Genomic DNA, 27,997 nt, shown 5'->3' on the forward strand with positions numbered 1-27,997 from the left:
GGGACAGTCAGGGTTAAGTGACTTGCCCAGAGTCACACAACTAGTACAAGTGTCTGAGGCCAGATTTGAACTCGGGTCTCCTGACTCCAAGGCCAGAGCTCCACTTTGCTGCCTCTACTGTGCCACCTAGCTGCCCCAGACTTTCACATCTTTGACACGTTAATATCTTAAGCTTCTCTTGCCATGTGATATGAAATGTTGTCCAAATTTAATTTTTGCTAGATTGCTGTGCAGTTTTCCCATCCTTTTTTGAGGGAGGGGGGATATCAAACACTAGGTTACTAGGTTCGTTTTCTCCTTTTTGTTTATCTAAATCTGTTCCGCTGATAAAACTCTCAGTTTTTAAACCTGATACGAAATTGTTTTGATAATTACTGCAGTGTAGTGTAGTTTTAGATACAGTACTGTTGGGACTCTTTTAATTCCTTGAGATCCTTGACTTTTTTTTTTTGCCTCTAGATGAATTTTGTTATTTTTTTCCAGGGGTTTTTTTTTTTGGCTTTGTTTTGTTTTTGGTGACAGCAGTTGGGGTTAAGTGACACACAGCTAATGAGTGTTACGTGTCTGAGGCCAGACTCAGGTCCTTCTTACTCCAGGGCTGGTGCTCTATCCACTGCGCCACCTAGCTGCCCCTTTTTTTTAGTTCTATAAAATAATTCTTTAGTGTTTTAATAGGTATGACACTAAGTAAATTAATTTAGATATGGTCATTTTTGTTATATCAGTTTGGTGTGCTGATGAATAATTAATATTCTCAAGTTATTTAGGTCTGTATTTTCTGTCAATAATGTTTTGTAGGTGTATTCATGTAGTTCCTTTTTGTATCTTGGTAGATAGACATCTAAATATTTATACATTCTGTATTCGTTTCAAATAGAATTTTTCTGTCTTACCTGAAATAACAACTTGAATACTAGTCCATTTTAATAGTGTGCAGTTTTACTTTTGAAACTTGAGAAATCACAGTACAAATCAAACAAGTGATCAGTTTTGCATATTTAAAACAGTTCCATGCAATTCTGTCTTTGGATCTTTGTGTGTTTCAGAAAGCTTGTGCACACCTGAATATTTATTAGCCGGGGTAAAGCTTTGAGGTTTTGATTCAGAACAGGCTGCACATTGAAAGTAATAACTTCAATCATAAAGCATTTATAAATCTTGAACTTTTTCCTCTTACAGTTCAGGTCAGGCCATGATCAGTTGTCTGTCACACTTGAATAACTCTTAGGAAAAACATATTGAAGTCTGGTTATAAAATTGAGAAGAGTTTTTAGTCATAAGTTTGGGAAATAAAAATCTCAATTTAAATTTTAGTCAAGTATATAGTACTACTGTTTGAAACCACTCTAGAAATTTTTCAGCAGAGCATGCAGCCTTCATCAGCCTCAAAGCTTGGTTGAAGATATTTCGAAGATATGGGCAAGAACATTAGACATTCCACTGTTGTGTCTTAAGGTTTGAAAGAAAATAATTTAGTACAAAAGGATTAAGAATCATTCCATTCTAGAGGTATTCAGTCTCATTTTAGAATAGTGCCCTTTTGGTACCTGTTTGGAATGTCCTTTAATACCCCTAATACTAGGAAAAAGAAAAGTGAGGGGGAGGAGGAAATGTTACATCAAGTTTCTCTGCTAATGTCCTCATTTCTCAAATATATAGATAACTGAGTCAAATGTGTGAGAATACAAGTCATTCTCCAACTGATAGTCAAAGGAAGTGAACAGTTTTCACACAAAGAAATCAAAGCTATCTGTAGTCATATTAAAAATGCTCTAAATCACTATTGATTAAAGAAATGTGGATTGAAACTACTCTGATGTACCATCTCACACTTATCAGATTGGCTAATATGACACAAAAGGAAAATGACAAATGTTGGTGGAGATGGGGGGAAATTAGGTCACTAATGCACTGTTGGTGGAGTTGTAAACAGATCAAACCATTTTGGAGAGCAATTTGGAACTAAGCCCAAAAGGCTATAAAACTGTGCATATCCTTTATAACTAGGCAAAGAGCTTAAAAAAAAGAAAAGAACCTAAATGTACAAAAATATTTGTAGCGCCTCTTTTTGTGGTGGCGACAAATTGGAAGTTGAAGGGATGCCCATCAATTGGAGAATGTTTAAATAAGTTGTGTTATATGATTGTTATGGAATACTGTTGTGCTATAAGAAATGAGCAACGGGGCAGGTAGGTGGTGTGGTGGATAGAGTACTAGTCCTGGATAGAGTACCAGCCCTGGATTCAGGAGGACCTGAGTTCAAACCTGGCCTCAGACAAAACACTTAATAGCTGTGTGATCCTGAGTGAGTCACTTAACCCCATTGCCTAGCCAAAAAAGAAAGAAAGAAAGAAATGAGTAACAGGATGCTTTCAGAAAAACCTGGAAAGACTTATGTGAACTGATGAAAAGTAAAGTGAGCAGAACCAGGAGAACACTATACATACTAACAACAATATTGTACAGTGATCAACTGACTGATTTAGTTATTCTCAGCAATATAATGATCTAAGACAATTCCAAAGGACTCATGACGAAAAATGCTGTCCATCTCCAGAGAACTAATATAGGCTGAATGCAGAATGAAGCATACTTTAAAAAAACATTTTTTTAAATTAATTTATTTTGATTTATTAACAATCATTTCCATAAGCTTTTGAGTTTTAAATCCCCACACACACACACAATAGCTACAAATCTGATATAGGCTATATGTATACATTCCTATTAAACATATTTTCACATTAGTGATGTTGTACGGAAGAAGTAGAACCAGTAAGAGGACACATCAAAAAGAGAAAACAAAACAGAAGAAAAAACAATAGCAAATAGTGAAGCATGCTTTTTGGAAACTTTATTTTTCTTGGGGTTTTTTTGGTCTGTTTTCTTTTACAACATGACCAATAAGAACTGTAGTATTTCCGTGTTGAACTTTTTTGAATGTTTAAGTTAATTCTTTCCTTCTCTATTGGTACATCAAAATGACACATTAAAAAGAGTGGAATTTACAAGATTGGGGTAACGCAAATGAAACTGACATTTACCAGGAGAGAGGCAGTATGGTAAAAAGAGGGCCTAACTTGGTTTTGATAATTCTTAGCTTTATGACCATGGGTAGAATCTTATCTTCATTTCTTCCATATGTCTTATAGGGTTAACAGTTCTTGTCCTGATTGCCTTCTCTGGCTATCATAAAGAAAACACTTCTTGAACTTTAAAAAACTTCATAAATATGAACTATTTTTATTGTGATTGATGAAAAGCTGCTGAACTTTTGAGTATTAAATAAAGTAACATTTACGCATTTTCTCTTTAGCCACAGTCTGACTTATTGGGTCTGATTCAAGTAATGATTGTGGTGTTTGGAGAGGAGCCTCCAGTGTTTTCACGTCCTACTGTTTCAGCATCCTACCCACCGTACCAAGCAACAGGACCGCCAAATAGTAAGTTGAATCTGGGTTTAATTTTTTAATGTTGTGTTTTAATCTTTTTTCTGAGCTTTCATTTGCTTTAAAGCTTATTAAGTTAGTGAGTCTGTTGAAGCATTCTGAAGCCCCATTTTATATACAAATTCCCTTCCCACCTTCACTCTGAGGATGGGTAAAAATCTAAACATTGGTGTGTTGGCTTCTGAAAGGGAGGAAGCTGCAGCAGAGCTAGAATTTCTTTAATTATGCTTCTCTAGGGTGAGAGTGTGTAGGCTGCTCTTGCATCTGGATCACTAGAGTCCTAAGTAATTTTACAACATCAGGTAAACTATCCACATAGTAAAACACATAAGCTAGAAAAGCTAAATAAATACATTTAGATTATGTAAGTAGATGGAGAAAAAGTTTGTACTTTGCCTTAAATATAATTTTCAAAATTCCATCTAGATTTTGTACTGAGCTGCCAAATTGAAAGTATAGCATTGCAAATAGTATACTTTCATGTTTTAGTTTACTTTTGTAATTTTGTACTCTAAATATTCCCAAAAGGTCTTTGATAGATTAGAATGATAGGATGGATCTAATAAGATGAAATTTTCAATTAAATGATTTTCAGTTCAGTTAAAAAATTCAGTAAAAATGGACTTGGATTACATTTGGATTTTAAAAATTAGTAGTAAGTCCAGAGTAAGGATAAAAGTAGCTAGCCCTCAACTGATGTGGAAAAAAACCCAGGATTTTAGTGGTCAAGGAATTCTAAGTGAGTTAGTATTGTGATAGGACAGATTAAAAACAGCATTCTTAGTTGTATGAATAGAAACATCACGTCCAAAACCAGGAAAGTTCTGATCCAAATGTATTCCACAGTGGATGACAGGCATCATTCAAAGGATGGTGATGAGTTTGGTGGTAGGACTGGAAAGCATGCTATGTCAAGATGAGTCGAAGGCACTAGGAATTTATCTTGGAGACAAGAGGACCTGAGGGTGGAGGTGAAAGAGGGAGGAATTATTATTCCCAATTCTGGTTGAGAATTACAGAGAAAAATGTATATCTTCATGTGAGAGAAATACACTTCAATACTCTAGTAGATCTGTGCTCTCATTAATGTGGGTATAGCCTCTACCAATGTAGGTTGCAACTCTTCTGTGCCTTTTAGTCCTCTCTAATTTTTGTCTAGATTTTTTGTCATTGTCGTTGAATTACTGACCTTCGGGTAATAAACTTTTAAGTTACCTTTGACACTTGTCATCATTGATAACGTGCTATAATTTAGTTAGATCTGTCATACATTTCTGTTACCTTTTGTTTCACCTGCAAGGAGATTGGGTGCATGTCCCATGATTTGCAGCCATAGAACACCACTGAGAGAATAAGTGGATTTTTGTGTTGGGGAGCAACTGCAGCTGTTGAAAAAGCTGTGCAGTTTTCCAAGTGATCTTGTCTGCCCTTGATTTCCTGATCGGTTCTGGGCCCACCTCATCTGAGTACCTGCCCAGGATAGTTATACTGATGGCCTAATTAAATGAATTTAAGGAAATGATTTGGACAATGTCAACATTATTGGAATGAGTATATTTCCTCCCAAAGTAACTTTTTTAAAAGGTGAAAATACTCTGGGTTTATAAGGTTAAAGTAAATTGAGTTTTTTTTATGCTTATCTCTTTGATTTCTATTAGTCTTTTATGTGAAGTGTTCTCTTAATCCTATAGTGGGCATATGGTAATTTGTTGGTAGCACGCTCTGTACATCCTTAATATGTTAACCCAAATGACTTCTGAGATACTCTCTCTCTCTGTCTCTCTCTCTCTGTCTCTCTCTCTCTCTCTTTCTCTCTCTTTCTCTCTCCATGAGATGTAGAAAGTTATATACAAAGAAGATTTTAGGTTCACTTAAGAGTGACAGAAGACAGGGCAGCTAGGTGGTGCAGTGCCCTGAAGTCAGGAGGACCTGAGTTCAAATCCAGCCTCAGACCAAACACTTGACACTAGCTGTGTGACCCTGGGCAAGTCACTTAACCCCAATTGCGGCGCGCGCGTGCCCCCCCCCAAAAAAAAAAGAAAGAAAAAAAGAGTGACAGAAGAAAAAATGTATCCAACAGTCAATGAGAAATCCTTTATAATCTTTCATTGTGAAAGACAGTAGAAAGGAATTATTATGCTCAGTGACCATTTTGAAGCTTTGACTGCTTGGGAGCCTGGTCTTCTGTCAAGGAAGCAGCATGATAAAATGGAAAGAACAGGCCTGGAAGTTTGAGTCTTTCAACTTCCTTTCTAAAATTCAGTGATGCAGTAATTGCAGATTCACCAAGAATAGGCAGGAGATGAGTGGTTAAGAGGATGGACTTCTAATTTGGCATAATCTGCAACTTTGAGCAAAGTTCTTATTCTCTTGTCCTCATTCCTCTGGAGTTAGGTAAGATTGGTCATTGAATTGTTGGTCTGAGTTGTTATGTCTTGATTTTTTTGCCCAGATCAAGTGAGTTAACATTTTTATATACAGTGTTTTGCAACATTTACTAGCAATGTAAATATTAGCTGCTGTTGTTATTGTTTTAGCAAATCATTTAGTGCTCCCTTTCATGTTACTCTTATGGAAAAGATGGAATGCACTAGATAATAGAATAGCTAGATGATTTCAGAATTGATTGAATTGCTGGACCTGATGTCTGCCAGAAAGGAGGTCTTTTGTTTAATGGCATAGTGCCCTGTTCTTGGCCTTTTGTATTTAACATTTTTATAGATGACTTGTATAAATACATGTAGAGGGGCATTTGTATTCATAGAAACCTCTATAGACCAGAACATTAGGCTGAATTTAATAAAATGTAATTTAATGGGAATACATGTAAAATTCTGTAGTTGTATTCTTCAAAAATGCAAGCTGGGGAAGCCATAGTTAAATGGCAGGGTTGTTGTTGTTGTTGTTGTTGTTTTTGGCAGTTGGGGTTAAGTGACTTGCCCAAGGTCACACACCTAGTGTCAGGTGTTTTGTCTGAGACTGAATTTGAACTCAGGTCCTCCTGACTTCAGGGCCAGTGCTCTCTGCACTGCGTCACCTAGCTGCCCCTTAAATGGCAGTTTTGCTGCAAATAAAACAAGTATTTTAGTGAACTTAAAGATCCTAACAACCAGTAGTGTAACATAGCAGCCAGAAAATGGTTTTTTGATCTACGCTGCTGGTCCTTGTGTACTTTTTCAAGAATATTATATTCAGTACTAGGTATGACATTTTAGTGAGTTGGAAGGTAACCAAAGGAGGGTGAACAGTACGAGAAAGTGCCTTGAGTAATGCCATATGAAGACTGGTAGAAGGAGCTAGGAATTTTTAGCCTGAATCACTCAGTCAACAAGTATTTTTTAAGTACCTACTATGTACTACAATTATACTAGACAATAGGAATACAGATAAGAATGAACCGATCCTTACTCTCAAGGAGCTTACACTCTCTGGGGAAACTTCGAACAGATAGAGGCATATACTAGAACAACATACCGAATAAATAAAGGGTAATTAGTGAGGGAAGGCACTTAGTAGTTGAGAGGGGGACTAGGCAGGGTTTTGTGTAGAAGGTAGTAAGCCTTTGGATGGCTGTCCCATGGAAAAGGGCTATTAGACTCATTCTGTTTGACCCTAGAAGAATTAGGGGCAATGGGTAGAATTTGCAAAGAAGCAAATTTGGCCTTGAAGTAAGGATAAATTTGCTACCAATTAGAACTATTCAGAAGTGGAATGAGCTGCTTTAGAAAGGTAGTAGGTTCTCTGAGGTTCCAGCCAATATAGTAGAATAGCAGGAAGAGGCATAATGAGCTACACTCCCAAACTGCTTTCTCAAAACAAACAAAAAACTCCAAACAAATCTAGAAATGTACCCAACCAAGTACTGATGGGGGAATCAAAAAATCAAAGAACTACAAAATAGTCATTCCGTCCTAGATTGGCATAGGAAGTCAGAGAGGTCTGGGAACAGGTCTGGCCAGGAGTGGGTGGCATGGAGTGTTCCGGTGCAGGGAGAAATTGTTTACTGGAGCAAGAATAGATCCCAGACTCATGCTGGGGCACAGAGACCACATGCAAAGTGTGGGAAGCAGGCCCTAGGCAGAGGCAAATTCAGAAGTAAACATCAAGAGTATGTATGGCTCAGGCTTCAGGAGCAGAGTGTGGGGTCTCGGTTTGAGCTCTTACCTCCACAGGATCACCAAACTACCACAGCCCTCAGGTCTTGTCTTGTTTTTGTGTGACCCTAGCTAAGAATGTTTTTTTACTTTTTTTTTTAAGTGAAATTTTATTGTATTTAAAAGGGTACAAGTCATTCTGGAGTCCATGGATTTGGCCCTTAGTCCATGCTTTCCTACCCTTGTTCTAACCCATGTTAGAACATGTAACCCATGTACGTGTTCTGTACATGTGGCCTGCCAAAGGATTTTGAGTGGCCTGCGAAAAATGTAGAGGATGTAAAAGAAAGTAAAGGTGTAATGAGTGCTTTGTCTGTGCCCTGCTTAATTACCTTCCACTAGTCACTATTGTGCCCATCATGTAACTTGGCAGGTGGGTTGCCACTGTGTATTGTCTCTTGTTTGTCTTGTGACCTGCAGCAACCAACCATCATCATTCTGTCTCTAGTATGAGAGAAGTGAGAGTCGTATCTTTTTGCTCTGTTTCCTGTTGTAATTAAATGTAAACAGTAAGAAAACCTGAAAAATGTATTAAAACTTGTACTGCTTAGCAAAGTAATTTTTTTGATTATTGGGATTTCATGATAAGTAGAATCTTAAGTAATAAGTGTAATTAATTGGTGTTAATTGAAATTTCCTTTCTTTTTAATATGGTTTATTTGCAAAACAGTTTAATCATTAATTATACCTTTACTTGGAAAGTGAGCCACTAAAAACTTATCTATGGCCTGGAAAAGTTTAGCCTATTTTAATTTTGGCCCCTACCGACTGCCAAGTTGTGCAGGTCTGTTCTAACCTAATCTGAAACATGTGAAAAAATAACAAGGGGGTGATTTCCAGACCAAAGGGTAGCCTACAGTTCTGCCACTCTTAAACCAAAAGAGCTTTACTGCTGACTAATAATGGATGAATCCAGCAATAGTCTGCTGTTGCTCGCACCCAAACCCAGATCAGGAATTTGCAGAGCTCAGACCAGGGGGCATCAGCCATCAGACTTTGTCCTGCATCATACCATTTTGGGAGCCTAGTCTGAGCTGTCCCTGAGATCCTGAAGTAACATAGCTCTCAATACTCCAAGAATGCAACAGGACAAGGCCAGAAATTCCCTCTGTGCGCAGGCAAAGCCTGATCCTGATATCAAGTCTGAAGAAAGTAGGTTGAAAGAACAATCAAAGAAAGAATCTCACCATAAAAAGCTGTTGTAGTAACAGGGATGCACAAGACAGAAATCCAGAAGATAACAGTTCCAAAACATCTATAGGCAAAGCTTCAGAAAAAAATACAGCTTTGGCATAGATTCACACAGAATTACTAGAAGATATGAAGCAGGAGTTTTAAAATATTTTTATAAAGGAAAAGAAATTAAAGTTGTGAAAGGGAAAATTGGAAAGGCAATTAATAGGTTGGCAGAAGAGGTACAAAACCTTGCCAGAGCAACAAACTCCCTGAAAATTAGAATGGACAAATTAGAAGCAAATGACTCCATGAGACGAGAGATTAAAACAAAATCAAAATACTAGGGGGAAAATAGAAGGAAATGTAAGGTATATCATAGCGAAGACAACTGACCTGGAAAACAGATTGAGGAGGAAAAAAATGAAGAATCATTGGACTCTGTGAACACCATGAACAAAACAAGAGCCCAGACGTTAAATTTCAAAAGAATTTCTTAAAAGAAAACTGCCCAGATCTCTTAGAACCAAAGAGCAAAGTGAAAATAGAAAGAATCTGAAAAGAACCTCAAAATGGGAACTTACAGGAACATTTCATAGCCAAAATCCAAACCTTTCAGGTCAACAAGTGACCAGAAAGAAAAAAATTCAAATACAGAGGTACCATAATCAGGATAACATAAGATTTAGCTGTCACCATCTTAAAGGAGTAGAGAGTTTGGAATACTATGTTTGAGAAGGCAAATGATATTTAATATGGGCTTACAGTCAGAAATAAGTTATCTAGCAAAACTGAATATGATCCTACAAGAAGGAAAAGATATATATATATATATATATATATATATATTTATATTTTCAATTAGGATTAAGTGACTTGCCCAGGGTCACTGCTGGTAAGTGTCAAATGTTTAGTCTGAGGCTGGATTTGAATTCAGGGCCAATACTGTGGTACTGTATCCACTGCACCACCTAGTTGCCTCAGGAAAATAGATTTTTAATGAAATACAGGGTTTCCAAGCATTCCTGAAGGAAAGACCAGATCTCAGACTTTGAAGTTCAAACACAGGAGTTAAGAAAAGCATGAATTGGTAAACACAAACAGTCATGGGACTAAATAAGGGATAAACTGCTTACATTCTGACAGGGAAGTGTTACATGTGTCTCCACTGAACCCCATCATCGTGATCATCAGAGGTGAAAGAGGGGGTCTAGTTAGACACGTCCTGGGAGTGGTTCTGTTATGTCTTTATTAAAAGAATGGAAAGAGGGGGAAAGGAAAGTTAGGGGAAATTATCCCACATAATCTACAAGTTGATACCTGTAAAAAACAAGGAATTAGGGGAAGAATGGCTAAGTCTTAAGCCTCTCTCATACTTGAACTGGTCAAGGGCAGGGAGAGTGCACACATATACTCACAGGCATGGACATATATTTCACTCAACACAGGAAAAGGAAGAAAAGGGAGAATTTAGAGGTTGGGTAGGTTAGGGAGGGATTAGTCCTAAGCAAAACAAAGTTTAACCTAAGGAAATATTTATAGTTTTCTTTGAAGGTAGCAGAGAATGGGAATCTGAGGGAGTGTCTGTTAGTCGGGGAATGACTAAACAAGAATGGTATGTAAATGTCAGTCAGTCAATAAACATTAAACACCTACTGTTTGCTAGACACTGTGCTAAGCACTGGGGATACAAAGAAAGGCCAAAGACAGTCTCTGCTCTTAGGAAGCTCACAGGAAAGACTTTGCAGAAGATGGGACTAGAGGTAGAGACAGAGAGGAAGAATGTTCTGTGCATGGGAGATAGTCAGTGAAAATGCCCAGATTCAAAGAATGGATTGTCTTGTTGGAGGAATAGCAGGGAGAGAAGTGTCACTGGGATTTGGTTTGGTGGTTTGAGCAAAGGCTATGAAAGGCTTAGAAAGTTAGCCAAACTGAGGATTTTATATTTGACCCTTGAGGTGATCAAGAGACACCTGAAATTATTTGTGGCTAGTTGGGGGGGAGGGAGGTGATGACATGGGTAGACCTTCACTTTAAGATCACTTTGGCAACTTTGGAGGATGCACAGGAGTGGGAGATGCTTGTGGTAAAGAGAACAGCCTGAAGGCTTTGGGGGAAATGGTGAAAGAATATGGATTTCAGAGAAACCTGAGAAGACTTGCATTAACTGAGGAGTGAAGAACATGGAGAACTGTTTATATGCCACCAAGATTGTAAGGGCAAATAGCTTTGGAAGACTTAGGATCTCTTGATCAGCGTAATGGCAAGTCATGATAACCAAGGACTAATAATGAAACATGTTGCCTACCTCCTGATAAAGAAGTAAGAGTATGTATGTTCTTTTGGACATGATCAGTGTGGAAATTTGTTTTGTTTGATCAATGTATTTATAACAGGTTTTGTTTTTCTTTTGTTTTCAAATTAGGGGTAGGGAGGAAAGAAGGTAAATTTTTGCTGATGGAAAAAAAAAATAGGTGGATTCTGGGAAGGTGGCTGAATAAGGCAGTAAATTACATGACTCTCCCAAATTCCCTCCCAAAGTAGTTTAAAATAAAGTCTCAAAAATGAGTTAGAGAGGCAGAAATTATTAAAAGTGGAAGTAAAGCAGTTGTCTAGCCTAAGACAACTTGGAAGGATATTAGGAAAGATCTGACTTCCCAGGGTGGTGGTCTGACCTGATTGAAGTGCAGATATTGGAAAATCAACAAACAAGAAGCCCTGGGAGCAAGAGTGTAGGCAGCAGCCTCAGCTTCAGGCACTTTCACCCCATGGACAGTGTGGGGTTGTGATGGTAGATCAAGAGAAGGTTTCAGGACCGTCTGCTGGCACTGGATGCTGACTAGATATGGTCCAGGCTGTGTCTGGGCAGGGAGGGGTGAGTACATGCCCAGTGAGTGTGGTTGCAGAGGGATGAGGGCTCTGCTGGTTGTGATGACTCACAAGAGAATAGTCCCTGGTTTTGGTACATGGGTGAACAGAAGCTTGCAGCCTCTGGAGGGATGGTAGGAAGTAAGAGTGTTTGGGGTTAAAGCTTTATTAGGGGCCCTGGTCAAGGCTTGGGGGCAGAGAAGAGTAAGATGGAAATTGAAAAAATCCACTGATCGCTTCCTAAAAGAGATCCCAAGATGAAAACTCAGAGGAACGTTATAGCCAAATTTCAAAGACTCCCAGGTGAAGGAGAAAATGCTACAAGCAATTAAAAAGTATTTTAAATACTGTGGAGCTACAGTAAGGATAAGATTTAGCAGCTTCTACATTAAAAGACTGAAGAGTATTGAACATGATATTGTGAAGAGCAAAGAAGCTGGGTTTGCAGCCAAGAATAACTTAGCTGAGTGCAATCCTGCATGAAAAAAAAAAAAGAAAATGGATATTTAGTGAATTAAAGGACTTTCAGGTAAAGAAAAGAGGTTTAGCAGTACCAGATCTTAAACTGTGTTATAAGCCTGTAATTGTCAACTTTCTGGTATTTAAGAAATAGTAAGGTGGAGTAGTGGAACAGAGTAGATATACAATACGCAGTAGCAAATGATTATAATAACCTTTTGCTTGACAAATGTAAAAGATTTAAGCTTTTGGGATAAGAATTCACTATTTGGTCAAAATTGTTGGGAAAACCGAAAAAGAATGGTAGAAATTGAATATTGACCAATATCTTACACCATTTACCAAGATAAGGTCAAAGTGGATACAAGACCTAAATATATAGGGAGATACAAGAAAATTAGAACAACATGGAACATTACCTATTAGACTTACTTACGTAGGAGAAGAATTTATGAATAAACAAGAGATAGAGGACATTATAAGTTATCAAATGGAAAATTGTAATTGCATTAAATTAAGAAGGTTTTGGTGGCCAAGATTAGAAAGTAAACAGAAAATTGGGGGAAGGGAAGGGAATTTTATAGATGGTTTCCCAGATAAAGGTCTTATATCTCAAGTATATAAAGAACTTTGTCAAATTTGTAAGAATCACTCCCCAATTGATAAATGGTCAAAAGGTATGAACATGTAGTTTTTGGATGAAGAAATCAAAGCTATATGTAGTCATGTGGAAAAAATGGCTCTAAATCATCATTAATTAGAGAAATGTAAATTTAAACAATTTTAAGATGTCTCACACTTATCAAATTGGCTAAAATGACAAATGGCAGGACTGTGGAAAAATTAGGAAATTATAATACACTATTTGTGGAACTGTGAACCAATCCACCCATTTTGGAGAGCAGTCTGGAATTATGCCCAAAGAGTTATAAAACTACGTATATACCCTTTGACTCAGCAATACCACTATTAGGTCTGTTTCCCAAGGTGATCAGGGAAAAGGGAAAAGAACCTTTATGTTCTCAAATATTTGTAGCAGCTCTTTGTGATGGCCAAGAACTAGAAATTGAGGGGATACCCATCATTTGGGGAATAGCTAAATGAGTTATGGTATATGATTGTGATGGAATACTACTGTGCTGTAAGAAATGATGAGCAAGTTATTTTTAGAAAAACATGGAGGGGCAGCTGGGTGGGACGGTGGATAGAGCACCAGCCCTGAAGTTGGGAGGACCTGAGTTCAAATCCAGCCTCAGACCAAACACTTGATACTTACTAGCTGTGTGACCCTGGGCAAGTCACTTAACCCCAATTGCCTTTTAAAGAAAAAGAAAAACATGGAAAGGCTTGCGTGACGTAATGAAGAGTGAAATGAGTAGAGCCAAGAGAAGGTTGCAACATCGAAATTGTTCAAAGAAAAACTGAATAAATAAGTTATTTTTAGTATTATACTCAACTACAAAGAAACTATGAAGGAAGATGATATCTACTTCCAAAGAAAGAACTATGTATAGTATAGTTTTACATGTGTATCTATGTCAGATGATGGCCTTCTTTTTGTAGGGTAAGAAGGGAGGGAGACAAATTTTGCTGTCTGTGAACTAATAACGGTTTTTGCATTTTTAAATACAATAAAAGTATTTTAAAATGTGAAACAACATTCTGGGTAGTTTCTGTATTTCTGAGACTAGAGAGTTCTACTTTTTTGATGCCTGAAATTGATTTATTAGTGAGAAGAATTTTTAAAGTATAAACGCCTAGTTGGATATAAATAAAGTATAAATGCCTAGTTCAGTATAAATGTTTCAATTAAAGGCTAATCATTGAGTCGGTAAACTAGTATAGTAAACTATATATAGTAAATAGTATAGATTAAATAACTTACCTTTTTTATATGGTTCAGTGTTTTGATATGAAAAGGGAATGAAGAGAGCAAGAAAGTTTTGGACTTAATCTTGGGATGCTTACTTCTGAGCTTACTCTTCCTCATCTCTTGTGATAAGTATGCCTACCCAACCAAGACTGTTGTAAGTTAATGTATCTCAAGAATATATATAATAAGCTTACAGAGCTATAGCTTTTCTATATAGAACTAGTAAACTTACAGGGAGGCAGAGTGTGACTTAAGGTCAGAAAAATGACCTCAAAATCAGGATACCTAAGGTGAATGCTTCTTTTGCCCCTTGCTGACTGTGTGGTCCTGGACAAGTCACTTTATTTCTCAGAGTCGCAGACAGCTTTCTAAGACTATATAAGTTGTAGGGAAGATTGCCTCATCACTGGTAGAGGAAATTTTTCATGCTGATGAAATTACATATCCAGCCAGAAAAAAGGGGAGAATTATGGATATGAAAAGTTGTCAGTAATAATAATCCTGTGTTTCAATAGAGCAATGATCTCACTAATGTGAGAATTGTCCTCCCTTCAGGATCTCTTGTACATGTGTCTTGCCCAAGACAGCAATGGAGCACATGGTGTCGGTCAGTTATCCTTTCTTGTTAACTGTGTGTTCAGTCAGTCTTTTTTTGATCACACATTTTTTTGATAACATTATTTGTACTGTCTTGCATATACAGTATTCTTCTGGTAATTTAGTTCAACAATTATTTCTTAATGAAGGAATGAAAAAGCACTTGTTAAGCATTTACTATGTGCAAAGTACTGTGCTTGAGGATAGTGGTACAAATAGAAAAGTAAGATTTCTTGTTTTAGTGGAGGCAACACATATGGGAGGTTTCATTTGCAAGTCACATGGAAAGACCTTGATCATTAAGGTACTGTAGCAAAGCAGCACATGGTAATGTGTTTTCTTGAATGTTATTTGCACTTGTTATTCAGACATTTCAGTCATGTCTGACGCTTCATGACCCCATTTGGTGTTTTCTTGGCAAAGATACTGCAGTGATTTCCCATTTCTTCCTCCAGCTCCTATTACATATGAGGAAACTGAGGCAAAGTTAAGTGACTTGCCCAGGGCCAGATAGCTAGTAAGTGTCTGAGGCCAGATTTGAACTCAGGAAGATGAATTTTCCTGACTCCAAGCTTGTCATTCTATCCACTGTGCCACCTAGCTGTTTCATTATTTGCACTACTGAAACTTTATTCGTATCTGATGTTGAGGCATTTGACAGTTCTTAGGGTTTTTGGTGGCAAGACTTTTCTGGATTGTTAGTTGCTGAGATGACAGGGGCTATGGCCTCTGCAGAAGTAATTGTCAGGTCACAACTACACAAGGATTGATTGCCTGGATAATGGCTTCAGGGTCTGGGCTGAAAATAGGGCCAGTGGTTGGAAGGGGAGGGTGATGATAGGGTGATAATAACACTGTTTCCTGGATAGTTGCCTTTAGGGTCTGAAGGCGGGTAATGGTGACCCAGGTGGTGGTAGGTGGTCTGATTTGCGTGGCGTTTGCCACCTCTCATCTCTCCTTCATGATGGTGTTTCTTCAGATGGCTGCATCAACTTTTGCCCTTGTGTAGTGGCAGTTGGTGAACAATTGATGAAGATGCCTGCAGAAACTGGGGGTAATGCTAATAACCATGATAATGCTGGGGATATAAATGCAAAAACAAAACTTACCTGCCTTAAAGGAGCTTACAATCTGAATTCAATTGGAAGGGCATTATGTACAGAGATAAGAAATTTGTATTATATGCAGATTATTGGGGGCACTGCTAGTAAGTGGGAGAATCTGGAAAGGCCTCTTAAGGAATTAAAGAAGTTAACCATTGAGCTGAATCTTAAATACAGCAAGGGATTCTGGGGGAGAAGAAGAAAGGGAAGGAGAGAGCATTCTAGGAATGGAGTATAACCTGTTCAAATACTGGGAGGTAGGGGATGGAATGTTGTATACAGAGGATATCAAGTAGTCTAGTTTGCCTGAACAGTCATTTTTTGGGCCTTTTCCTTCAGGTATCCAAAGTGGTTCCCCTTAATTCAGCAAACTTCATAAAGTTTTCTAGGCTCTCATTTCTGTATAGCCCTGTTGCAGTCTGAGAGGTTGTGACTCCTCAAAGACTAAAGTACATGAGGGGGTCGTCTGGAGTGAATTCACAGACTCAAGCATTCTTTAAGTCAAGGTGGCAAAAAGTTTATTGTTACACTTTTCAGCAGGCAAGGATTCCTAAGGAACCTGCAACCTTAGAGGGTTACAGTTAAAAGTTGATATAGGATAAAATATAATTAAACATGTGCCAAATATGCTACCTAGGTGATTCAGGGTGGGATTAGGGAGTGGCTAAGGAGTGGTCAGTTCTTAAAGGAACATGTACTTCTTGTACCTACTACGGTGGGCGTTTTACCCAGGGTTCACTAGGAAAAGCCCACAAGGGGGCCCACATGTTGGTGTGGTTTTAGGCCTGCTCCGTCACTAAATTAACTAGAGTTCAGGGGTAACTGAGAGTTGTCCAGTCTGCCACCAGTCAATGTCTTGTTTGACAAGATGGATGTAGGGAGTACACATATGTCTTAAGTCTAGAATATAGATAATGAAGAGTCCAGGATGTAGATAATGAGGTAGGACGGTAGTATAGATAGTACAGTGAGTAAGAATATCTTTATGGCCCAGTGCAAAGCCAGTTTAAACTAATAATTACTTCAGGTGCTGTAACTGTACCAGGGAAAGGGATAAGGGTCTTGCTGGGGCCCACTCATGAGTAATTGCTAGGCACGGTGTCCTAGGGGAGAAATTGTCAGAGACAGTGTTTCTGAGGCTAGGGAGAAATTGAGGTCCAGGTACAAGGACCCAAATACAAGCATCCAAGCACCCCATCAGCCCCCTCTTGAGAGAGGTCCAAGTGTCCCAACTCTCCAGAATGAAGATTGTAGCTATATTCTTGAAAGTCACCCATTCCTGGATCGTCCTGGCTGTCACAAACACAGGAGCCACCCTGTCTTCACTGTTTTCTTGTTGAAGAGTACAGTCCTCAAAAGGCAAAACTCTTATGTTGTACAGTTCTCATTCTGCCTCAGTCTCAGTTTTTTCTGTTACTGAGAAATTTAAAACTTAACCTTCCTTCACCTCTTCCTTGTCATCTCTTCATTTGTATTTAGTATTCAAATAAAGGTAATATCTAATCTTTATGGACAGTGCTGATCACAACCCCATCGATGCCTCCCCATACATTTTTTCTTTCATAAATTTACTATAGGGGATCCATCCAATGTGGTAGGGGCCTTCTTTACTTTTCCTTTGTGTGTTAAGGCTGCCATTGTAGCATATGGGCATCCCATCAGTTATCCCTTGCCTTTGCCATATGACTAGCCCATCTGTATCATTTATGCATTTCAGTGACAAATTTACTCCTGGATAAGGTCTGTAATTATTCAGTAGAGTTTGGCTTAAACATCCACAGAGGAAAAACCAAGCTGATGAAGAATATCCAGATATGACATTCATTTTTATCAGACAGCCTACAAAGCTTGCTTGTCACCATCTTGGTTAGATATTCCATATGCCTATGTTGAACCCAGAATTAAACAAGAAGAGAGTGGTCTGAACTGGTTTTGAGAAGTTTCAGAGCTCCTTTAATGACAATAAGCTTTTCCCTGAAACAAATTCTCTCTTCTCTTTGTTCCGCTTTCCCTATCCCCCTTCCCTGATTACCCATATTCTACTAAAGTGTTGTGTGGCTGTGAGTAGTAGAAGACTACAGTCTCCAAAAAATTTACAGTGTCTATCCAGGGACACTGAACAAATGAATGGTGACTTTAATCAGGTTGTAAAATGGAACAGGTAGGAAGCTGCAAGGAGGAACCAAAGTCAGGATATATTTAATAGTATTTTTTTCCTCATTATTTATCATTCAACTGATGGCAGATTTAAAACTGACCATTTAAAGCTATAGTGAAAGTTATCTTCAGAACTTTCTTGGAGACTATAAAAATAATTGTTTATCACTAAACTTTTCTCTAAAAACACCATGATAGGCCTTTATCTTGCTTAAGTGAAATCCTCATTATGACATCTGGCTCACTGAATTACCAGTATTTTCTGTAAGCAGGTTTCACAGTATTTTTAGCCTTTACTCTAAGTCAGGAAAATCATCAAAATTATGAAAAGACAGTTGATTGGGGAAAAAAAAATCCAGAAGCTTATGGAAAAAAATTACTCCTTAAAAAGTTAGAATTGGGCAAGGGGAAGCTAATTATGTTATAAGGTACCAAGAAATAAGACAAAATCTAAAGATGAAAAAAATAGAAGAGAACGTGAAACATTCATTAGAAAAACAACTGAACTTACTAGCTGTGTGACCCTGTGTGGGCAAGTCACTTAAAAAAAAAGGAAAAGAAGAACAACTGACCTGGAAAACAGATGGAGGAGAGGTAGTATAAGAATTTGTGGACTACCTGAACGATATGATCAAAAAAAGCGCAGACACTATAATTCAAGAAATTATTAAGGAAAATTGTCCTGAAGTTTTAGAACTAGACAGTAAACTAGAAATTTTTAAAATCCATAGATCACCACCTGAAGGAGATGCCAAGATGAAAATTCACAGGAAGATTATAGCCAAATTTTGAAGCTCCCAGGTCAAAGAAAAAAACACTACAAGCAGCTAAAAACAAACAGTTTAAATACTGTGAAGCTGTAGTCAGGATTACACAAGATTTAGCAGCTTCTGCCTTGAAAGACTTTGAAATAGCACTTCTAGGGCTGTAGCCCCAAAGAGATCATACAAATGGGAAAAGGACCCACGTGTACAAAAATATTTATAGCAGCTTGTTTTGTGGTGGCAAAGAATTGGAAATTGAGAGGATGCCCATCAATTGGGGAATGGCTGAGCAAGTTGTGGTAAATGAATGTAATGGAATACTATTGTGCTATGCTAAATGATGAACAGGCTGACTGCAGAAAAACCTGGAAAGACCTGTATGGTCTGATGCTGAGTGAAGTGAGCAGAACCAGGAGAACGTTGTACACATTAACAGCCACATTGTGCGATGACTAATATTGATAGACTTAGCCCTTCTCAGCAATACAAGGATCTAAGACATCTCTAAAGGCCACATGATGGAAAATGCTAACCGCATCCAATGAAAGAACTGTGGAGTTTAAATGCAGATCGAAGCAAACTATTTGCTATTTTTTTTTCTTCTGTTGTGTTTTGTTTCCTTTCTTTTGGTTCTTCCTGTTGGTTCTAATTCTTACTTACAACATCACTAATGTGAAAATATGTTTAATAGCAATGTATTCGTATGTGATATATATATGTGTGCAGATTGCGCACCATCTTGGGGAGGGAGGGGGAGAAGGAGGGGGAGAAAAATTTAAAACTCCAAAGCTTATGGAAGTGATTGTTGATAAAGCAAAATAAATCAATTTTAAAAAGTGGAAAAAACAAAAAAAATAAAAAGAGAGAACTGAAGGGGAAAACAAAGACTTTGAAGGGCATGGAACATTATATTCTGAAGAGCAGAGGAGCTGCGTTTGCAACCAAGAATAACTTACCCAGCAAAGCTGAATGCATCCTGCAAGGGGTAGGAGTGAGGGGGATATTTAATGAATTTAAAGGACTTTGAAGTATTCGTGAGGAAAAGACCAGAACAGAACAGAAAATTAGACCTACAAGAATCAGGAGAAACATAAGACAGTAAATGTGAAAGACTAATTATAAGGGATTTAATAAGATCAAACTATTTAATAGTTCTTATATGGGAAAACGTTATCTCTAACTTTTAATGTTATCATTACTAGCAGTTTGAAAGAACATTATTGGATAGAAGGCTTGGGGTTGAGTTGAGTATGATGGGATGATCCTAAAAATAAAAACTGGATAGGGAGAGGTAAAATGAAGCAGTTATCTCATATAAATGAAGAGTGAATGGAAGAATGTTAACAGTGAAGAGCAGGATGGAGTGGAGGGCTGGTAGTGCTAAAACCTTGTTCTCTTCAGAACTAGGTTCAAGAGGAAGTAACATATACGGCTAGAAGGGTATAAAAGTCTTAATTTACAAAGAAATAGGGCAAAGGGGTAGGATAAGGGAGGGACTCTTATAAGAGTGTGCAGATTAAGAAATAGAATAAGGGAAGAAAAGAGGGATTTTTCAAAGGGGTGCAGATTAAGGAGGCAGTAGTAAGTAAATTAGAGGTCTGAGGAGGGATAAGGAGGGATAAGGTAAAAAGAGGGAGAGCAATAAACTGAGAAAAAAATAGGATGAAGAGAAATATACAACTAGTAGTTATAATTTTGAATATGAACTCACTCATAAAATGGAAATTGGTAGGAGAATGGACTAAAAACCAGAATCTGATGATATGTTTACAAAAAACACATTTAAAAATGAGAGATACACATTGAGTAAAAGTAAAGAGCTGGAGTATAATTTATTTATGCAGGGATAGTAAACATGATCTCAAAGTTAAAGCTAAAGTAACTATAAGACAAACAGGGCAACTACATTATATGATAAAAGATACCATAGACATTGAAGAAATATCAATATTAAACCTCTATGTACCAAATGCTGTGGCATCTAAGTTTTTTCTTTTGGTTTTTTGGGTTTTGGTTTTTATTTTATTAATTTATTTTGATTTATCAGCAATCACTTCCGTATGCTTTTGAGTTTAAAATTTTTTCTTCCCCTTCTTCCCCACCACCCTCCACACCTTCCCCAAGACGGCACACAATCTGATATAGGCTATACATTTACATTCCTGTTAAACATATTTTCACATTAGTGAAGTTGTAAGTAAAAATTAAAACCAATAGGAGGAACCATCAGAAAGAGGAAACAAAACTCAACAGAAGAGAAAAAAATTGTGATTCAACTTTCACACTATCTATGTCTTTTTCTACATCCTTTTTTCCCCTGTTTATGCTTTTCTTTCTTTCTCCTTTCTCTCCCTCACTAGTGTTTTGCTTTTGACTACTGCCTCCTTCAGTCTCTCTTCCCCTTCTATTGTCCGTTTCCCTTTTCTTCCCCTTTGCCCTTACTGCTTCTTCCCTCCCTTCTGTCCCCCCTCCCTTTTCTTTCTCCTTTTCCCTCCTACTGCCTATTGGGCAAGTTAGATTTCTGTACCTAACTGATTATGTTATTCCCTTCTTGAGCCAAATCTGATGAGAGTAAGGTTCAAACAATGCTCACCCCTCTCCCTTCTTTCCCTCTGCTGTAATAGGATTTTCTGTCTTTTCCTGTAATGTAATTTACTCTTGTCTGCCTCCTCCTTTCTCAGTACATTTTCTAAGATCAGACTAATCCACTTACTTGGATCCATTTAACCCACTTGATTAGATTTTTTTTATCATTACATCAAAGTCAACTAATATCCACCCCCTTTGTGTATACCCTTTAACATGGTATAATAACAGTACATTTCAGGGGCAGCTAGGTGGTGCAGTGGATAGAGCACCGGCCCTGAAGTCAGGAGGACCTGAGTTCAAATCCGGCCTCAGACCAAACACTTGATGCGTACTAGCTGTGTGACCCTGGGCAAGTCACTTAACCCCAAATGCCTAAAAAGTAAAAAACAAAACGAAAAAACCCCCCCAATAACAATACATTTCTCAAGAGTTTGCAAGGGTCATCATCCCTTGTAGGGATGTAAACAGTCTGCCCTTATCAACAACATATTGTATCTTTCTGTCCCATTTACCTTTTATATCTTTCTTGAATCTTGTACTTGAAGCTCAAATGTTTTATTGAACTCTGGTCTTTTTATCAGGAAGGTTTGGAAGCCCCATATTTCATTAAATATCCATCTCCTCCCTTGAAAAATCATGCTCATTTTTGCAGGGTAGTTGATCGTTGGCTGCAGTCCAAGCTTCTTTGCCTTTTGGAATATCGTGTTCTACACCCTGGGGTCTTTTAATGTAGAAGTTGCAAGGCACTGTGTAATCCTGACTTTGGTTCCATGATATTTAAATTGTTTCTTTCTGGCTGTTTGCTGCACCTTCTCTTTCATCTGGTAATTTTGGAATTTTGCTGTTGTTGTTTAGCTATGTTCCTTGGTGTTGTCATTTTGGGATCTCTTTCAGGTGGTGAGTGGCATATTCTTTCTATGGTTATTTTACTTTCTGGTTCTAGGACTTCCAGGCAGTTTTCCTTTATGATTTCCTGAAAGATACTGTCTAGGCTCTTTTTTTCATCATGATTTTCAGGTAGTCCAATGATTTTTAAATTGTCTCCCCTGGATCAATTTTCCAGGTCAGTTGTTTTACTGATGAGGTATTTTATGTTTTCATCTATTTTTTCATTTTTTTGTTTCTGTTTGACTGATTCTTCCTCTCTCATAGAGTCTTTAGTTTCCATTTGTCCAATTCTAGTTTTTAACAGGTTGTTTTCTTTTGTTAGTTTTTGTATTTTCTTCTTCCATTGGCCAATTGTATTTTTAAGGGATTTGTTTTCTTCAGTGTACTTTTTTTCCAGTTGACCAATTGTGTTCTTTAAGGACTCTTCTGCCTCTTTCATTAGACTTTTAAATTCTTCTTGAGCTCTTCTAAGAAGGCTTTTTGGGCTTCAGACCAGTTCATATTCCCTTTTGATGTTGTAGATATGGGTTTGTTGACAGTGTTGTCCTCTTCAGAATTTCTGTCTTGATCTTCGCTCTTCTCATAATATGAATCTATGGTATGTTTCCTTTTACTCATGATTTCTTTATTTCCTGGCCTTTAAAGAGATTGAGCTCTCCTGCTGGGAAACAGAGGGCACTGACCCAAGCTTCTTGTGTTGGGAGCCTAAGTCTTGGTCACTGGCTTTGTGTGCTGGGGCCTTTTATGTTGGCAAATGGAGGCTGTAGGTTTCTGGCAGCTTACCTCGTGTTGAGCTGGAATCAGCAAGGCTGGAACTTTCAGGCAATTCTAGGTTGCCTGCTTTTCCTTTCCTTTAGCTTTATTCACCTCCTTTTAGATGGGTGCTAAAGGGTGTTTATCTGCCTGGGGCCACTTGCGGTGCTGCCTCTCTCTCCTTTCTACTAATGCACTGGGAGATTCCTTTGCAGTAGAGTGCTGAGGCACCTGGTGGTTTTCTGAGCTGGTTTCCACTGGTTCCCCCACCCTCACTGAGGCACTCGAAGGTCTAGGTGTTGGTGTTTACCTGCTCTACCACCTGGGCTTCAGGATCTCTTCCTGGTTGACAGTTAGAGGCTGTAGGGTTCCTGACAGCTTACCTGGTGTTGGGTTGGAATCAGCAAGGCTGGGACTTTAGGAAGACTCTAGGTTGCTTTCTTCAGCTCCTTTCAGATGAATGCTGCAGGGTGCTTATCAGCCTGGGGCCCTTTGTAGTGCTGCTTACTGTATGTATGTATGTATGTATGTATGTATGTATGTATGTATGTATGTTAGGCAATGGGGTTAAGTGACTTGCCCAGGGTCACACAGCTAGTAAGTGTTATGTGTCTGAGGCTGGATTTGAACTCAGGTCCTCCTGAATCCAGGGCCGGTGCTCTATCCACTGCGCTGCCCCGCTTACCTTATTTTTGCTGAGGCACTGGGAGACCTGTTTGCTGGGCTGCTGCACTGCTGTTCCCCATCTTTCTTCTAGTTCAGCTGTTCCAGGGTTGGGTTTTTTTTCCTGGGGTGTTATTTTCTGGGTTTTCAGAGGTTGATAGGGGAGGGTGAGAGCAACTACTTTTTTACTCCTCCATCTTGGCTCCTGGAAGCGGAAGTTATAGCATCTAAATTTTTAAAGGAAAAGCTAAATGAATTACAGGTGGAAATAGTGAAACTACAATGGTGGGGGGCTTCAACCTTCCCCTCTCAGAACTTGATAAATCTAACCAAAAAATAAATAAGAAAGACATCAAGGAGATGAATAGAATCTTAGATATGCTCAGTATGATAGAACTGGAGAGAATTGAGTGGGAATAGAAAGGAATATACCTTATTCTCAGTGGTATATGGTAGCTTTACAAAAATTGACCATATATAAGGACATAAAAACTTTATAGTTAAGTGCAGGAAAGCAGAAATATAAAATGCATTCTTTCCAAAGCATAATGTAATAAAAATTATATTTGATGAGGAATTGTGGAGACAAAAATTAAAAGTTAATTAGAGACTAATCTGTAGAATGAGTGGGTTAAAGAACAAGTCATAGAAACATATAATTAATTTGTTAAAGAGAATGATATTTATGAGACAACATACCAAAACTTATGGCACGTAGCAAAACAGTAATCAGAGAAAAATTTATCTTTAAACATTTAACATCAATAAAGTAGAGAAAGAGTAGAGCAATGAATTAGACATGCAGTTAAAAGAACAAATTAAAAATCCCCATTTAAATAATCAGACTGGAAATCCTGAAAATGAAAGGTGAGAATAATAAAATTAAATATAAGAAAAACATGGAATTGAAAAATAAAACTAGGAGTTGATTTTATGAAAAAGCCAATAAAATAGATAAACCATTGGTTAATATGATTTTTAAAAAGACAGAAGAAAACCAGATCACTAGTATCAAAAATGAAAACGGTAAGCATACCACTAATGAAGATGAACTCAAAGCAGTTATTAGGAGATATTTTGCCCAATTATATGTCAGTAAATTTAACAATTTAAGTGAAATGGAAAAATACAAAAATATAAACTGCCTAGATTAACAGAATGGAAAATAGAATATCTAAATAAACGTTTTTTAGAAAAAGAAATTGAACCGGCTGTAAATAAGCTTCCTAAGAAAAAAGAATTAAGATCACATGGATTTACAAGTGAATTCTACCAAACATTTAAAGATCAACTAATTCAATATTAATTAAATTATTTGGAATAATAAGCAGAGTCCTACCAAACTGCTTTTATGAAGCAAACATGGTACTGATACTAAAACAGGAAAAACAATAACCGAGAAAATTATAGACCAATTTCACTAATGGAAATGGATGTAAGAATCCTAAATAAAAAACTGTCTAGGAAACTTCAACAATATATCACAAAGATTATACATTGTGACCAAGTGTGATTTATACCAGGAATGGTTTAAAATAAGAAAAACTCCATAACAAAAGTAATAAAAACATATTATACCAACAGATGCAGAAAAGGCTTTTTGACAAACTATAACACTCGTTCTTATTAAAAAAAAACACTTGAAAGCATAGGTATAAACAGATTTTTCCTCAAAATAATAAGGTATATCTACCTAAAACCCCATCAGCAAGCATTGTTTGTAATGGGGATAAGCTAGAAGCTTTCCCAGTAAGATTTGGAGTGAAACAAGGATTCCCATTATTACCAATATTATATTAGACCAATGGAGTCTGAATGCAGATCGAAGCATACTATTTTCACTTTTTTTTGTTTTTTGTTTTTTCTTTCACATGATTTTTCCCTTGTATTTTGATTCTTCTTTATCACAGAATGACTAATATGGGAATATATTTAACCTGATCGTCCATGTATAACCTATATCAGATTGATTGCAGTCTTGGGGAGGGGAGGAACGGAGGGAGAAAAATTTGGAACTCAGAATGTTACAAAAATGAATGTTGAAAACTAGCTTTACTTGTAATTGGGGGGAAAATACTATTAAGAAGACAGGAAAAGAAGAGGAAAACAAGCAGGATGCTTTCAGATAAACCTGGGAAGACTTACATGAACTGATGCAAAGTAAAGTGAGCAGAACTAGGAGGAGAACATCGTACACAGCAATACAATGATCTGAGATAACTTTCAGAAGTCTTATGATGGAAAAGGCTATCCATCTTGAGAGAGAGAACTGATGGAATCTGAATGCAGATAAAAGCATACTTTTTAAATTTTGTTTATTTTTCTTTTGTTTTGTGTTACAACGTGACTAATATGGAAATGTTTTGCATGATTGCACATATGTATAATGTATAACAAATTGCTTGACTTCTGGGGGGGAGGGAGGGAGAGAGAGAATTTGGAATTCAAAAATTTTAAAAACATTAAAAATTGTCTTCACATGTAATTGAAGGGGGGAAAATTCTCACATTAACCATGTCCAAAATAAGCGTACATGTATGCCAGTGTGCACTCTGAGTCCATTAACTCTCTCAGGAAATGAATATCATGTTTCATAGTGAGTCTTCTGAAATTGTGGTTGGTCATTTTGTTGATCAAAGTTCTTAAATCTTTCAAAGGTTATTACGATCTTGTTTATAAATTGTTCTTCATACTTCATTTTGTTCATACCAGTCTTCCTACGTTTCTCTGAAACCATTGTGTTCATCCTTTTAAGTAGCATAATAGTGTTCTATCAAATTCATATACTGTAACTTGTTCAGCCATTCCCCAATTGACAGCCTCTCCCCTCCAGTTTCCTGTTCTTTGCAACCACAAACAGAGCTGCTATAAATATTTTTACACACATGGGCCCTTTGTACTTTCTTTGATGCATAAACCTAGTAGTGGTACTTCCGGTCAAAGGGTATGCACAGTTTAATAGCTTTTGGGGTGTAGTTCCAGATTGCCTTCCAGAATTCAGCTCTAGCAACGGTACATTATTTCTACCTGCTTTCCTACGGTTCTTCCAACATCTGTCATTTTCCTTTTCTGTCATGTTAGCCAATGTGAGATGTTGCCTTGGGGTTTTAATTTACATTTTTGTGACTATTAGCAATTTAGAGCATTTTTAAAAGACTTGATAACTTGGGGAGTTTTTTGGCTGTTTTTTGTGGGGGGGCTAGGCATTGGGCTTAAGTGACTTGCCCAGGGTCACACAGCTATTAAGTGTTATGTGTCTGAGGCCACATAACAGATTTGAACTCAGGTCCTTCTGAATCCAGGACCAGTGCTTTATCCACTGCTGCCCCTCATAGCTTGGATTTTTTAATCTGAAAATTGCCTCTTCATATTCTTTCACCATTTATGAATTGGAAATGGCTCTTATTCTTTACATTTTATTCAGTACCCTATATATCTTAGAAATAAAACAGTATTTAGAAAAATTTGCCTCAAACCTCTTCCTCAGTTTCCTGCTTCTCTTCTAATTTTAGGATGCATTGGTTTTATTTATGCATAGACTTTTAAATTTTATGTAATTGTTATTGTCTCATTTTTACTTCCTCTGAATCTTGATATCTTTTGTTTGGTCACGAACTGTTCCCCCATCCATAGATCCAACAGGTGATTTCTTTCATGTTCTTCTAATTTTTTTATGTCATCCTTTATATCTAAATCATGTACCCATTTATTGCTTCTCTTAGTATACCATATGAGATGTTGGTCCACACTTGGTTTATGCCAGACCACCTTCCACTTTTCCCCAGCAGTTTTTGGCAAATAATGAGCTCTTGCCCTAATAGCTGTGATTTGGGGGCTTATCAAACATTAGGCTACTGTGTTCTTTAGCTTCTCTGTATTGTGCATATAATGTATTCTAGTGTGTCTTACTCAGTACCAAATGGTTTTGACAGTTACTGCTTTGTTATATAGTTTGAAATCTGGTACTGCTAAGCTGCCTTTCTTTTCCACTTTTTCCTTTAATTTCTTTTATATTCTTTACCTTTTGTTTCTCTACATTAATTTTTTATTACTATTTTCTAGCTCTATAAAGTAATCCTTTGGTGGTTTAATTGGTTTGGCACTAAATAAGTAAATTAATTTAGGTAGTTTTGTCATTTTTATTACATTAACATAGCCTAGTTAGTTTTTGCATTGATTACTTAGAGTTCCCTAAGTAAACCATCATATCATCTACAAAAAGTAATAATTTTGTTACCCATTTGCCTATGCTTATTAATTTGTTTTTGTTTTATTGCTATAGCTAGTGTTTCTAGCACTGTATTAAGTACTAATGGTGATAATAGTAATGATCACCTAAGCTCCTTTGGATTTAGTTACCGTCTCTATGTCATGGTAGTCCTCAAATCTATATCCTTTCCAAATCTCTTCTCTGCCTCTAGTCTTGCATCTACAACTGTCTTTCAGATATCTCAGACTCCAAAACTGAACCCATTATCTTTCCCCTAACCCCTCTCTCCACCTCCTA

General features: G+C 37.4%; 1 protein-coding gene across 4 annotated transcripts in view; it reads left to right on the top strand.

The window, feature by feature from the left end:
• The window catches only part of TSG101 (tumor susceptibility 101), a 93,543-nt gene that overhangs the window by 23,252 nt on the left and 42,294 nt on the right, over nucleotides 1-27,997 (top strand). For all 4 annotated transcript variants that reach the window (XM_078148382.1, XM_078148380.1, XM_078148381.1 and 1 more), the window contains one exon: nucleotides 3,317-3,443. In XM_078148382.1, the coding sequence (XP_078004508.1) occupies nucleotides 3,317-3,443 (127 nt within the window). The remainder of the gene's footprint in view (nucleotides 1-3,316; nucleotides 3,444-27,997) is intronic.

Source organism: Phascolarctos cinereus, unplaced genomic scaffold (genome assembly GCF_003287225.1).
Source record: "Phascolarctos cinereus isolate Bilbo 61053 unplaced genomic scaffold, phaCin_HiC Scaffold_9;HRSCAF=440, whole genome shotgun sequence".
NCBI lineage: Eukaryota > Metazoa > Chordata > Mammalia > Diprotodontia > Phascolarctidae > Phascolarctos > Phascolarctos cinereus.